Source organism: Achroia grisella, unplaced genomic scaffold, assembly GCF_030625045.1.
Source record: "Achroia grisella isolate CSIRO2021 unplaced genomic scaffold, CSIRO_AGI_Agris_v1 utg754, whole genome shotgun sequence".
In the NCBI taxonomy this organism is placed as follows: domain Eukaryota; kingdom Metazoa; phylum Arthropoda; class Insecta; order Lepidoptera; family Pyralidae; genus Achroia; species Achroia grisella.
The window spans coordinates 850,472-865,026 of record NW_026713011.1 but is presented as its reverse complement, the minus strand read 5'-3'; the positions used below and the strand labels follow the sequence as shown (position 1 = coordinate 865,026).

At 34.0% G+C, this 14,555-nt stretch overlaps 1 protein-coding gene across 1 annotated transcript; it reads right to left on the bottom strand.

Moving 5' to 3' along the window:
* Positions 1-571: 571 nt before the first annotated feature.
* Positions 572-14,290, bottom strand: LOC131850331 (innexin inx7-like). Its single transcript, XM_059200531.1, has 8 exons — positions 14,201-14,290; positions 11,227-11,496; positions 7,693-7,870; positions 5,591-5,738; positions 4,681-4,870; positions 3,514-3,664; positions 2,524-2,710; positions 572-1,819 (listed from the first exon to the last, which is right to left on the bottom strand). Exons 2-8 carry the CDS (start codon positions 11,464-11,466, stop codon positions 1,606-1,608), a joined length of 1,308 nt encoding a protein of 435 aa, XP_059056514.1. The 5' UTR covers positions 11,467-11,496; positions 14,201-14,290; the 3' UTR covers positions 572-1,605.
* Positions 14,291-14,555: the final 265 nt, after the last annotated feature.

The window sequence follows — 14,555 nt, the reverse complement described above, 5'->3', positions numbered from 1 at the left end:
ATTGAGATATGTTACGTAGCAATTTTATTAGCTATTTGTATTTTACTTTTGAAACTAACGGATAATCCGAAATACTTTTATATCCGCATCCGTATCCGGTATAATAATCATTCCTATATCCGAAACCTATACCTATCCGATATTTCATATACATAACATACCTGGTTCATAGACAGTGAACGCTTTTAAAGAGACTAATTCAGTCAGTGAGCAAGAATATGTGAATCTATTATAGCAGATTATACATATTCTCATTCACTAATGTGTCCGTAAAACTCGATTACGAATATTCTCACTCACTGATATTCTGTAGCTCTATTAAATTCAATTCTCAGGTCTTGTCAATTTAATACTTAAATCGCTCCTATTTTTTCACTAGTTAATTTTAAACTTTCGTGTTTAATATACTTTATTTAAATTATTAACCGGGTCTTAAAATTTAAATTATTAACGTCGAGAGAGGTTTTATTTGCCATAAAATTATTCGTGTTAAGACCCGGTTAATAATTTAAATAATGTATTTTTTCATTGTCAATTTCCGCCAATATTAATATTATTCGTAAATATTATTCGTAAGTAATATAATAAAATCTAATCACTTATTATAATCTATACAAATGTACCCACCATATGGAAATATAACCATTTAGACTAGCATTACTTTGACCTAAATTCATAAATAAGAGTAAGTCATTTCTGAATTGAGAATTACATAGGTAAGTGTAGTTCAATTAAGGTTGCAACTTTAGATACTCAGTTCCAATAGAAATTACAAAAATATAAACAAAGAGGTCATTCTGACAATAGATGATCTAGTGATGCCCATAGTCGTTCGAATCAAAAACCAATAAACGTATTGAATCCATCGAATGTTTCGATTTATATCACTAAATTAAATATATATCATTACAAATACGTTAATGTGACTATGTAACGTCAAATGTAAATGTGGAATATAAGAATAATAGAATAATAATTTATAAAATAACTCGTTTATTAATAATAAAGATATTAAGCGAAGAATAAATACAAGATTATTCTAAAATATCAGTAATTATTAGTCTTATATATGCGATTATTAAGATTTCTATTGAGTGATCTTTTAAGATCCTACCTAATAGAAATACGCCAATCTATACATCTATACATATAAATAAAATTGGAGTGTCTGTTTGTAATATTGAAATAACGGTTTTTTACATGCATATGAATATAAATACGATACATATACCAAATTAACATTGTTACAATTTTTGTCTGTCCGTCTGTCGGTCTGTTTGTTCCGGCTAATCTCTGAAATTGGTGGTCCGATTTTGACGGGACTTTTTTTGGCAGGTAGCTGAAGTAATAAGGAGTAACTTATGCTACTTTTATTTTCCACGCGGACGAAGTCGCGGGAACAGCTAGTAATCTATATAAATCAAATATACGCGAGTAATTTAATTTCGTCGAAACTACAATATATCTGACGGAATTCTCAATACAGAAATTTTACCAACATTAATAATAAATTACAATTTATACCTATATATCCACCGCTCACAGCCAAAATACCCACAAATGATTATATTCATAATATTTAATTTCTCACTAAATATATTCTGTTTACGTAGCCTTCTTGGTATCTCTTAGAGGTAACGTCTCATCATTGTACTCATGTCTAGCCATCGTTATTGACTCTGCAATAGTTTCTTGGGGCGGCTCATGATCATACTGCATTGTACCCTTATATATTGGCTCTGCACCACTTTTATGGGGTGGTACGTGATCAAGCCTATCTATTTCGTACAACTCCTCACCTAATGTCGTGTACAGCTCCCTGTAAGTGATTAAAATTGAATTACAATTATAGTGTCTCATTTTGTCTGTAACAGCATGAGTTAGGTGATAAGATCGCCTTTTGTTATGTACATATATGCAATTTGTAGCCTATGTGTTATACTAATGTGTAAACTATATTACTGTAAAGTTTCATCAAAATCCGTTCTGTATTTTTTGTGTGAAAGAGTAACAAACATCCATCTGTACTGACAAACTTTCACGTTTATATTAGTAAGATATTTGCATTGTCAGAGGTGTGGAAGATGTTAATGATGTTGATGTCGTGTTGAAGGCAACACTTGACATGACCACATTTTCATTTGAATCCAGAGTACCAGAAGGCAGGTCTACCGTGGTCTCTCGTATTAATTTGTTTAGATAGATAAATAGAAAGATAAAAAAGACACAACTACATTGGTCAATAAAATGCAATATAGATTGAGTAACTTAAATATGTTAACTTAATGTGTGTAACATTTAATATTGCTGTTTCCATCACTGTTTATTCTTCATGATATTAGTCAGTTCTTAGGTCAAACTAACAATGGATTTGATTTATCCATAATATCGGTTATAACCAATATGAATAAAGATATCACATTTTAATTAATTTAGACTATGACTATCTATATAACATAATAACTAGTTCCCGTTAATGCGGAAGAATGTTAACATTTTAAGAAATATGCTCAAAATACTCACTTGAACAAGAATCCTTGCATGTTCTTAGCTAAATAGTAGAGGAACAGCCAATCACCGAATTCACACCAGTTGATAACCCTATTCCCGTTATAGGGATCGAAATTGGACACCACCTGGCTGAAGACCAAGTTGTTGAACTTATGTGAACGACGGTACAGGAAAAATGACAACGCGCGCCAAATGACAGCTGTAAGCAATAGATAGATAGTATATTAGCCTGAAGATTCAATAGCTTACGGTATAAGAACAACCTAGTTTTGCCCAGATGCCGTAGAAACGGTTTATAATATATGGCAATTGCGTAAGGTTTTCCGAAAGACCAGTCTGTCCAAAATTTCAAAGATTCAAAAGTTGTATAAAACACTATCTTTGCAAAAATACGATAATTACAAAATTGAAAATTTTCGGTTTCTATGTTGATTGTCGCACGCCTCCTCCTTGTTAATGTGTTGTGTATATTAGTTGCGACGTGGGTGAATAGTTAGTCAGTAATTCTCACTTGAAAGTCCAGACGGTGGCGAAATGAGACGGGTCTTTGAGCTTCCTAAAATATGGTTAAGCGCAATGATGGTTGGCTCATTCGTTATACTCATGAACAAGTGCTGCTAGGGTTTTTATATTGAATTAATGTTTTTATTTAATTAGTGCCGTACATATTTTGGAGAATTAATTAATTCTATTCTATTCTCTTCTTCTATCCCAGGAAAACATTAATACTTATACTAGCGCGCGCGTGACGCGTAATTTATACATACACTAGCTGATCCGCGCAACTTTGTCTCCATCACACTTATCATTGTATTTCGCCCAATTTACATAGTTACTATTTAATATATAGCCTATATATTATTCGTATATATAAGACGTATTACTGTAAAGTCTCATCAGAATCCGTTCAGTAGTTTTTCCGTGAAATTGTAACAAACATCCATTCATACTCGCAAAGCATTGCGTTTATAATATTATTAGGATGTACCAGTATAGACTTACCAAGCACAGACGCGATGAACAAAAATAGTAGCCAGAACCACAGTATCACGTATATCTTCTCGTGTACGATATTGAGTGCCATCACACACAGCGCGTCGTGTTGCTGTATCGTGCCGCTCGGCCCGTACTTGTGGAACAGGCATTTAGTTACCTACAGACAAACATTCAATGTTATTACCACAAACTCAAGGCACAAACACATGTTTTGCTGCAAATTGCGGGCAAAAACAACTTTGTTCAAAATAGAAATAAGATTTATTCAAATAGGCATTTTTGAATAGTCATATGTTTTTATTCTACCACTCAATCAGAACGCAGACTCATCACAAGAAGAATGAGCAAGAAACTTAAAAATCAGTAATCTCCATTCTTCTTTTAAATAAATATTTGAATAGATGCTTTAGCAAACTTCGAAATCTTCTGCTACCTGTTGAAACGTGGAAACCGACCAAGAGTCATGAATTGAAAAATTATCTATCTATCTAAACTATTCTAATGCCGTTTGATAAGGAAGAAGCAGATGATGATGTATTCTAAAGCCGTTTACTGCAACTGGCCGTTACAACTTCACTGAATGATAGCAAGACAGCACAAACCCGCGGAATAACTTACGTTAAGGCCAACTCCTGTCTGACGGATTGACCATAGTCTGAAACTTCGAAGGCACGAATACAATTGCGGATGTTATATGAATTATTATAATCTTCTTAAGTTAAATTTTTATGTTTACTTTGTTAGTTTAGAACTTAAAATGTGCTATCGTCGTCGTCGATCTAATATTAATTAATTGTATTAATTTACTGGTAAAATAGCAGAGAGGGTGGACTCACTTCCTCCACTGAGTTATAGAGCGTTTTGTCTCCTTCATTATTTTTAAATTATATTATTGTAAACAATTATATTCGTTTTTGTTTGAACAAATAAAGATGATTATTATTATCGAAATTTATCATGGCGCTTTGATACTGACTCTTTTGTTAACATTTCAGCATGAGTACTAAAGTGTGTTCTTTTATGTAACTGAAATGGACAAAAAGATTTACAGGAACAGCGCCATGGTATCTCGTCATCACGTGGTACGTGGTATCATATATAATATAATATAACATAAGATCGTGCTCCTTCCGATATGAGCGGATCTGCAATGAAACTACATATATAACAAACCTTAGGGAACACAGCCTCCAGGGGATCAGCAATCTCGTCCCAATCGTGAAAATTCATCACCTTGGGTCCTAATCCAATGAACTCACCATTGAGAAATAGATTTATCAACCAAATTTGAAATACTACATGGACAAGATTGGTTATCTCCATTGCTATCATCCACACAGACCATGTTCGTGAAATTTTTAACCTGGAAATCAATTTATTTATAACATTTATTATCTCATGTCCTTCAGATTTTAGATCAGATAGTACTATAATGATTTGGCGTATACATAACGTGACCCACTATTCTTTAATGCAAAACAGGACATTGGTTCATTTAGGTCAATTACTCAGGGGCTGGGTCGGACAACCTCCTAGGTAGGTCCCCCATCCCCGTGGACAAATTCTTCTTAGGGTTATTATTAGCATTGTGGCGAGTAGTCCGACGAAGGGGGGCGGCACAGACTGGGACAATTGGCCCAGGTGGGGCTCATCCCGACCGTTAAGCGTCGCGTTAGTGGCCTGCTCATGCTTATGACTCTACTCTTGTAGAACACGTGCGTGCGTAGCGAGCGCGGCTCTGTGTGGGCGGCAGTCTTAGGGGATTCAAGTCTTTTTAAACTTTCGTGTTTAAGGAAAATGTGAGATAGGTAAATACAACATTTATTATAGGGGGGAATTCTTCCCCCCTCAATTTGCGTTGTCATAGTCAAGATGTGTCTCGCTTGAATAGTGAAATAGATAGAAAAATTGCAGACATCGTAGTACTCCGGAATGGCGATTCATAAGCACGGGCGTCACATAACGTGATGCTTGCGGTAGTGTTCATGTATGTATGTATATATACGTCGGTTGCTGTTCACCATCAAGTGGATGGTCACCTTGAACTCACCTTCATATTCTTTACCTAAAAATAACAAGTTACCTAAAAATAATATCCTTTCGAATGAGAGCAATCTTATTTTCGATAGTTTTTCTCGATGGTATCGTATCTTTGTCGATTTTCATGTCCTCATCTTGAAATGCAAGACTTGCATATTGTAGGCCATCCACCAAAGCCTTGATTCTGCCTCCTGGAATAGTAGATATAAATATTTAATAAAACAAGCCTTCGTAGGTATTACGTGTCGACTTTCGGCTCTCTAGCCGGGCGAAATAACATCAACTCGTAAAAGCCACTAACCATAAATAACAATCAATTGAGTTTCTTGCCAAAATCTATATACCAACTGACTGTAACGTTCATAAGCGGCTAAAATGTCCTACATGAATAAATGATTTTTGAATTTGAATTGAATTTGAATTTGAATTTGAACTACTTCAAATAACCATGAAACAAATTCGGAATAATTCCTTACATTCATATGCATACTGTATCAACCCTTTACCTCCCCACTGCTAGCATTTTATTATCAAGAAGAGACAAGAAGACAAGAACAGGCTGCATTATCAGTATCCTGCCTTATTACCTGTTTTCCTTCTCTCACATTGATGTATTTGTGATTTTATGAAAAGGATAGAAGATATTAAAAAAAATACATTTTATATTCTATATTTCTATGTATATATTATTCTATATATGCCTACGCCACCACCACAGCCGTTTCCGGGGACATCCAGAACATATACATATGTATAATATAATTTACATGTATTTTACATATTTATAAATCTGAAACGATTTTGATGATGTTTGAAATGTATTTGATTATCAGTGATACGTGTACTCAATTTAATGACATTTACCTTCGTTGTTGTAACAATATCTTCATTAGAAAAAAAAACGGATTTGATGAACATTCTTGAAATCCACAGAGTAATCAGATTTAGATAAATGATTGGAAAGCCGAAATAAATAGCGAAAATGATAGGAGATGAACTATAAATAAGAAGAATGAAAAATTGACGATTATTACACGTTATTACGCTGGGTCTGCCGACGGAGTGACTCGGTCTCCCAAGAGTGTCGAATCTACATGCTGTAACACGGTTTAATTTATTAAGTTTGCCCCTTATTAAAAAAAACATGGTACATAGGTACTTTTATCTCACCTATTTGTATATCCAGCTTGCTTTACAAGCTGTGTTTCGGTTTCAATGGTGAGACATGGTAGTAAAATTACAGGGTCCGCAGAAAATAAGATCTTAGTCCTCAAAATGACAACGTATAAGGGGTTTCACAGAAATCACATAATCACGATAAGAGACAGTTTCCTTTGCCATCAGGCGGACCGTCAGCTTTGCCATTCCAATTACATACTTAGGCAACTATTAATAAAGTTACATATTAAATAATTGTATAGTTAAAATAAATAGTATGAATTAATTTAGATATATAAATTATACATATATGTATACATATAATACCATACATATTAATACATACAAAGATTGATTTGTTGAGAAACAATATATTCTATCTCTCTCACTCTCACACACACACACACACTGCAAGTAAATGATGATAAGCTTAAGTTAATACCTTATTTGATTGTCTTTTTATAGTTTGTAATTCCAAATATTGTGAATTGTAAGAGGAGAGAGGAGGAGGGTACCTAAAATACAAGTTTCTACTTAGTTTAGGTACTAGGGAACAATTTAAATTGTAAATATTGGATGCAAAATAAAAATTAATATTATTATTACTTTAAAAGAATGAACTATAGAAGTGTAAAATTATACTCAGCATTTAGTACTTGTACTCAGTACTAAATAATAATTTTAAATTTTTAACTTTCGCGTTTACACATTTTAATATAATGAAATGGGGTTTAACACGAATAATTTTATGGTAAATAAACTGACTCTGCTCGTGACCACGGCTAGTGCAACCCAGACGAAACGTCAAGAGAGGTAAATACCTTTATTTACCACAAATTTATTCATGTTAAAACCCTTTTAATTATATTAAAATAATAATTATAAATGTCAGTGTCATGGTGTGGATACTATATCAATTTAAGTTAGATTTCAATATGAGTTTTGGTGAGATAACAATATTACAAATCAGCCTCAAAACCAACTGACCTTCCTTTTTCTTCCATATATAATGAGGCATGTAGAAAGCAATTGACTGAAGGAAAAGTAGGAACGGCACCCACTGGTAATACTTGTGGTGGATGGTCTCGTCATTCTCCAATATAGGCCCCACTCCGGGATGAGGCAGAAGCCCGGTTTGAAGAAGGCTTTCATTGTAATGTCGAACCTGAGAAGAGTTATAAAATAATTAGCTGTGCCCGCGACGTCATTCGCGTGTTTGTCAAAAATACTTCTTATATATTTTTTGGGACACTTAAACCGATTAAGCGCACGCAACGGAAGCCCCCAAATATGAATTTCCCCGTTTTTGCAACATTTTTCTCTGATGCTTCGCTTCTATTGGTCGTAACGTAATGCTATATAATAATAATAATTAATAATAATAATATATAATTTTTTTGGTGGACATCACCATACCGCACGACGAGAACCTCGTGAAAGCCGAAACTGAGAAAAAGAGAAAGTATCTCGACCTGGCTCACGAGGTGACCGAAATGTGGGGGGTGGTGTCCACCGAAATCATTCCAATCGTTATGTCGGTGAACGGTCTTATCCCAACCAGTCTGGAACAACATCTCAGACGGTTGGGATTCCGGGGCGGCTCACTCCCGGGAAAGTTGCAGAAAGCGGTGCTGTTAGATTCTGCCCGCATTGTACGCCGGTTTCTCTCCCTGGGGCCCTGAACTCCGGCCGACTGTGCTTCTGCCGGGGGTATGTTGCCATCTCCTCTCCTTAAGAGGGGAGATGAGAATTTTTGGAAAAAAAAAATAATAATAACATTGAACTACAGAAATCCACTATATTGGATACGTGTTCAATAGTTAGGAAATTTTTAAACAGCCCAGTAAACAATATTTAAAAATTCAATTGTGTGAACATGTGACTTGGTGATATAAGCCCGTCCTTGTGATCACTATAAAACAACCGATATTTATATTGTGAAACGGTGGAAATAATAATAATAATAAACTTTATTCATAATTGTACGGTACAAATAAATATAGTTATCCCTGGCTTTCGATATAGGTGAACTTATGCCACGAAAGCCAGTTCCCTCCAATTGCAGTTGTGTGTATAGCTTATACAGCTTAAAGCCTTCCTCGTCACGTTGGGTTAACTGATCTGACTTCATGTTCATCCAATCATCCTCCACTGGTGCCCCGCCAGCGTAAACCGTACAGGCGAGTTTCCAATCAGCCTTCCTCGACAAATGGACTATCCAACACAAAATAATTTTTCAATTTGAACGAGTAGTTCCTAAAATTAGCACGTTCAAACAAACAAACTCTTCAGCTTTAAAATATTACTATAGATGTTAGTATAGATTAGCAATTTCCTTTGGCTTATGGCACATAAAATAAGCTCGGTCCAAATTTATCATATCATACATATTTTTCATTTCCTGTTCTACCCACTTTGGGGATGAAATGGTTTACGTTTACTTCAAGATCCTAAAATATCCTAAGATATAAAAGATGAAAGTCTTTGTTAAATGTTACTTATGTACAATATTCACTCAAAGGATGAAATCGTCTACAAAATACCATGTACATGGAACCTGCAGTTACTCCTTCATTCGCCTTCGCAGTGATAAAGTATAATAAGCAATTGCGATGCATTGCGATAAAATAAACTGGAGCATTTATTCGTTCGTTTAGTAACAAGTTTATCGTACTATAAAAATATAGAAGTTAAGAAAATAATGAATAGATTAGAAATAATAGAGCACACGCACGCAGATAAGATAATACTCGTAATTTGGTAAAATCATTGGAGAAATTTATTCAATTTTATTAATATCACTGGGTTTTGGTGTATAATATAACGAAAAAATGTTTGCTCTTCCATCCACAAACCAAATAATATTAAAAAAAAGTTTAAATATGATTGTAGCTACCTTTTTAGAGTAGAGTAGTAGTCAACCTCAGACTCAAGAGTGATATTTTTTAGAGAAAATCGTAACTCTAGCATAGTATAAAGATAGGTGAACAAACAAACAGAGAGACACACTTTCGCGAGTTACAATATTAGTATGGATTATATAATTAAAGATGCTACATAGCTAACAATTGGGTCTTTAATAGCTATGTACCATCTCAGGTTAACCTTCACGCGGTCCTCCTCGAAGCCATCGTCGTTGATTTATATGTTCAAGCAGGACAAAGAGGTACGGAAAGAGAAAAGGCCGTCCAAAGAGCGGAGTAATCGCTAAATAGCGATCTCTTACAGGCAGCCTTTGAATAGCAGATAAGTGATTAGATGTGCATCTTATGGACGTGGGTGATACACGTACAACGATAAGGTGACGTCAAAGTGTAATATAATACATATAAAATATGTAGATATATTATACTTTAGTAAATTCCATAGTGGTTAGGGAGAACTATTTAATGTACTTAGAGGCAAAAAAGAATAGATAAGAAACTCTGGTGTTACTCTCTTCAAATGCGAGATGTAGAAAAAAATCTTGCTTAAATTAAATTAGAGAGAATGTAATAACGACGAATATATTTGATTAGCAGCCGTAACCTGAACAGGCTAATCCCAAAAAACAGATGAGACATCATGATAAGAACACTCAAGAATATATAGCTGGCTCGTCCATTATATTCTTTAAGAATAGGATGGACGAACCAGCTATCTATCGTTGTAATCATAAAGACAGAATCATCATCACTAGCCCACCACGCTATCACAAGTTTAGACTGTACAGCCCTTTTTTTGACTTGGAGGAAATCCCTCATGGAAACCCGCTCACCCCGGGGGAGGCAAGCGGGTACTGTGAGACTCCTACTCACTAAAAACTCCAAGATGTCCCTCGCCCAACGCCTATCCAGGAGTCGCGGGATCGATATCAATGAACCGCAACTCCGACGGCGGTGGCATCTCTGCGGGTTCCCGAGCGGATACAGTCTAGTACAACTGTTTCAAGTTACTTCATCTATCTAACATTGTAGTCATAAAGGTAGAATCATCATCAGCGCCCACCACGCTGTCACAAGTTTAGACTGTACAGCTAGTATAATACAACTGCTTCAAGTTACTACACTACTCCATGCTATAATACGGTTCTTACAATTCAAGGTTTATTCTATACTCGGTTCTCTCTGTCCCATAATGGCTGAATGAACAAAGAGTTGTTACCAAATGAAGACTGTTACAAATGCTTACAAAATTAGCACGTAGAGGGCAGTGTCCCACATATTTATCCTAGATTGTAAAAGCTGTTTAGCAACAGGAAGATATTAGAAATATTTCAGTTTGAATGGTAATTTTTTTCAATGCCATCAATCATGGTTGAATAATACTCCATAACACCGATAATGGTGACTCGAGGTATGGTTTTTAGTGTAAATACCACACTGTCCACTCCCCTAACGGATGGGATGGATTGGATGAAGATTTTTCCACGCGTTGAATATATTAATTCCAAAACCTATACACTAATAATGTTTGGAGACATCTTTCCAAGAGGTGAGACATAACTCTACTCGTATTCCAGTGGCATAAAAACTAACTTACAATAGTAAATGTTGCCATGAAGAAACAATATGTTTGTATAACTTTTTCTGGCACTCCAGCCCCTGATATGCACCTAATATGTTCTCCAAATTGCTCTCTAGCGCAGACCAAGATCACAAAAGCTATCAGCAGTGTCACAGTGAATTGATAATGTAATTTGAACACGAAATTCTCTATTTTCGGCTTCTTAAAGTTAAACTTTAAGCGGGGCACTAAAGTTGATACGGTAGAGGGCAACATTTTGCCTTCTGTTTGATTTGTAACTGCACCCTGAAACAATGGCAAAAATTCCATTTAATTAACTCTAGTAATTATCCCACTAACTACATTCTATGCTACATTACGTTGACTTGACTGGAGTAGTTCTGTTAGAAACAAGTCGCGAATTATAATTACCTATTTTTAATATTCTTTAGGAGAAGTTCTGTTCAGGTTTTTGTCTGTAATCTCTGGGAAAAACAAGTACTTTAAGTACTCTCTTTTTACAAGTCACTTTTTTTCCTTTCTGTCTGTTATCTAGTCTATAATAACTATAGATTAGTTACTATAGACTACAGGCGTGATAATAAGAATTCCATATCAATATAAATATAACAGAATTCCCAGTAACGAGCTAGTGTAACATAATGCTTATTTATTTAATCGAATTAGGTGTTAGAATAGAATAGAAAATCATTTATTCAAGTAAACTTAATTTAAGCACTTTTGAATAGTCATTACAATTTGTTTTTATTTTGCGGAAGAACGAGCCATTGTGTGTTGCTCTTTTAAATAATCTTGTAAGTTTACATTTACAAGTCGAAATGTGTGAATACAAACTACCAACATATTTTTTGGGTTATTTTTTTAAATCAGTCGTACTGATTCCGCAGCACTCGTTCACGATATGACGGATATACTGCGCTCGAATTAAACAAAATAATATAAATCTATTAAACCACGTCACAGCTAAAAAAGTTATTTTGCGGTAGTCCATTTCACTACTAAATGCAATATTATTAATCAAATATTGTAGCCAAAATAATATAAGTCATAGTCCACAGTCCATAACTAATCTATCCAGGTTAATATAAATATAACAGAATTCCGAGTAACGAGAGTTTCGTATCGTGCAACAATCTCCACTTACATGTAATTTATAATCGGTAGAATTTACAGCGACCTAATTACTCAAGTAATAATGTATATATTTAACTGTTATCAATGATAATAGAAACTTAACGCATATTGACACAGTACTTGTAATTAAGTACTGTTTCAAATCAGTAAAACAATTCACTGTGTAAGTTATTTTATTGACGTGTAAGTGTGCAGTTAGTATTTATATAATAATAATAATAATCATCTCAGGACAATTCACACAGCGCCATCTACACCCAAGTTAAGTTAGCTAAAGCTTCTGTTATGGATACTAGACAACTGATACAAATACATAGACATTATTATTCGTAAATGTAGTACATATATATTATACATAGAAAATACCCAGACCGATACAAACAATCATACTCATGAATACAAATGTATGTGCCATGCGAGGAATCGAACCCGCGACCATCGGACATAAAGCGGTGTCCTAGATCGCTAGACCACCGAGGTCGTCGTCGCATTATATTTTATTTTCTATATATGTTAGTCCTAAAGGTATATATAATTTGGGCCAATATTGTTAAATAATAATAATATTTAAATTGCCTGAAATAAATAAATTAAAGAAAAAATATTTTTACACTTTTTATGTAAATCATAATCTATACATATAAATAAAATTGAAGTGTCTGTTTATAATATTGATACAACCGTTTTTTACTAAAATAAAATACGGCACATAATTTATTATTTACGAAAAATGTATCGATTTATTTGTATCAGTTATTTAATGCCTATAACACAATCTTTAGCTAGCTTAACTTGGGACTAGATGGCGCTGTGTTAATTGACCACGGTTATTTATTTATATACTTATAAAAACACCACAAATTCAATCAACCATATTTAATCTGAACAAACATATATTAACAGTGTATTAAAGTATCACTGATTAATCGATTACTGACAGTTATATGACTATCGTATTATTATATACCACGTCCACGTATGAGTAACAGAAAAAAATTGTTATATAGAATTTTTGTCTGTTCAAATTTATTTATTTACTTTACGTTACCAAATTATTTATCCGTGATTAAGTTCGTTTACTAATGCCCTAAAACTGTGGTAACGTGTCTTTAAATTTATTATTATTATTTACTAGCTACTCGCCCCGGCTTCGCCCGGGTGTACATGTGTAGAACCCTTCCTCTAGAATCTCTCTTTCTATTAAAAAAAGCGATTCCAAATCCGTTGCGTGGTTTTAAAGATTTAAGCATACATAAGGTAAAACACCGACAGCGAATTTATTTTATACTATGTAATTATTTATTAAAAATTTAATGCACAAATACATAACTAAAGCTGCATATGGCGGACTTAATACCTTTAGGTATTTTTAAAATTTAGTATATGTGTCACTCTAATAAATTTACAAAAAAAAAATACGGGTACGAAGTTAAAAATTCTTCCCGTCATTCAATACAAATGTTTAAAAATAAAATTTCTCGTGCCACAATGTTAGTTACCATACTCCTCAGAAACTTGACAGATTTTTATGAAATTTATTCAGTAGGTCTGAGAATCGGCTGCTATCTATTTTTCACCCCTAAGTGATAAATGTTGTCTACCGCCAAAATGTTTTATTTAATTTTGGAAAAACAAAACTTATTTTTCTATAATGTGACATAAAAAAATGCATACAACCCTAAATTTTCACCCTTCTATCACTAACCCTTATTTTTTTAACAGCGATTTTAATTTAGATGGCAATACCATGTTTGCAGGATCAGCTAGTGATTATGTAATTATTTCATAACTTACGATTAGATTTAGGTAAACATTCAGAGAATATATTGATAATAGATTAATCTTATCTACTGACCTGTAGCTAAACACTTTTAATTAATCTGGTTACTAAATTGGTAAAGATTTGATTCTTACTGACGACCACAACACTGCAATGTACCACACATAATAGACGTAACGCTGGCAATAGATAAGATATCTTTGAAATGATAATTGTACAGTAGATACTGGGATTCGATGTCTTCTTGCCGCCGAGGTGATAGTGAGATTAAATGCTGTAAATTTGACCCCTTCACCGTATGTATGGCCGAAAATCAATAGCTTTCGAGATATTTGAATTTTAAAGTTTTTTGACAAATTCGGCAATTCAAGGCCAATTAAAAAAACTACATTGCAAATCAGGTTTTTAGGTATTTATTTTGTGATTCTTA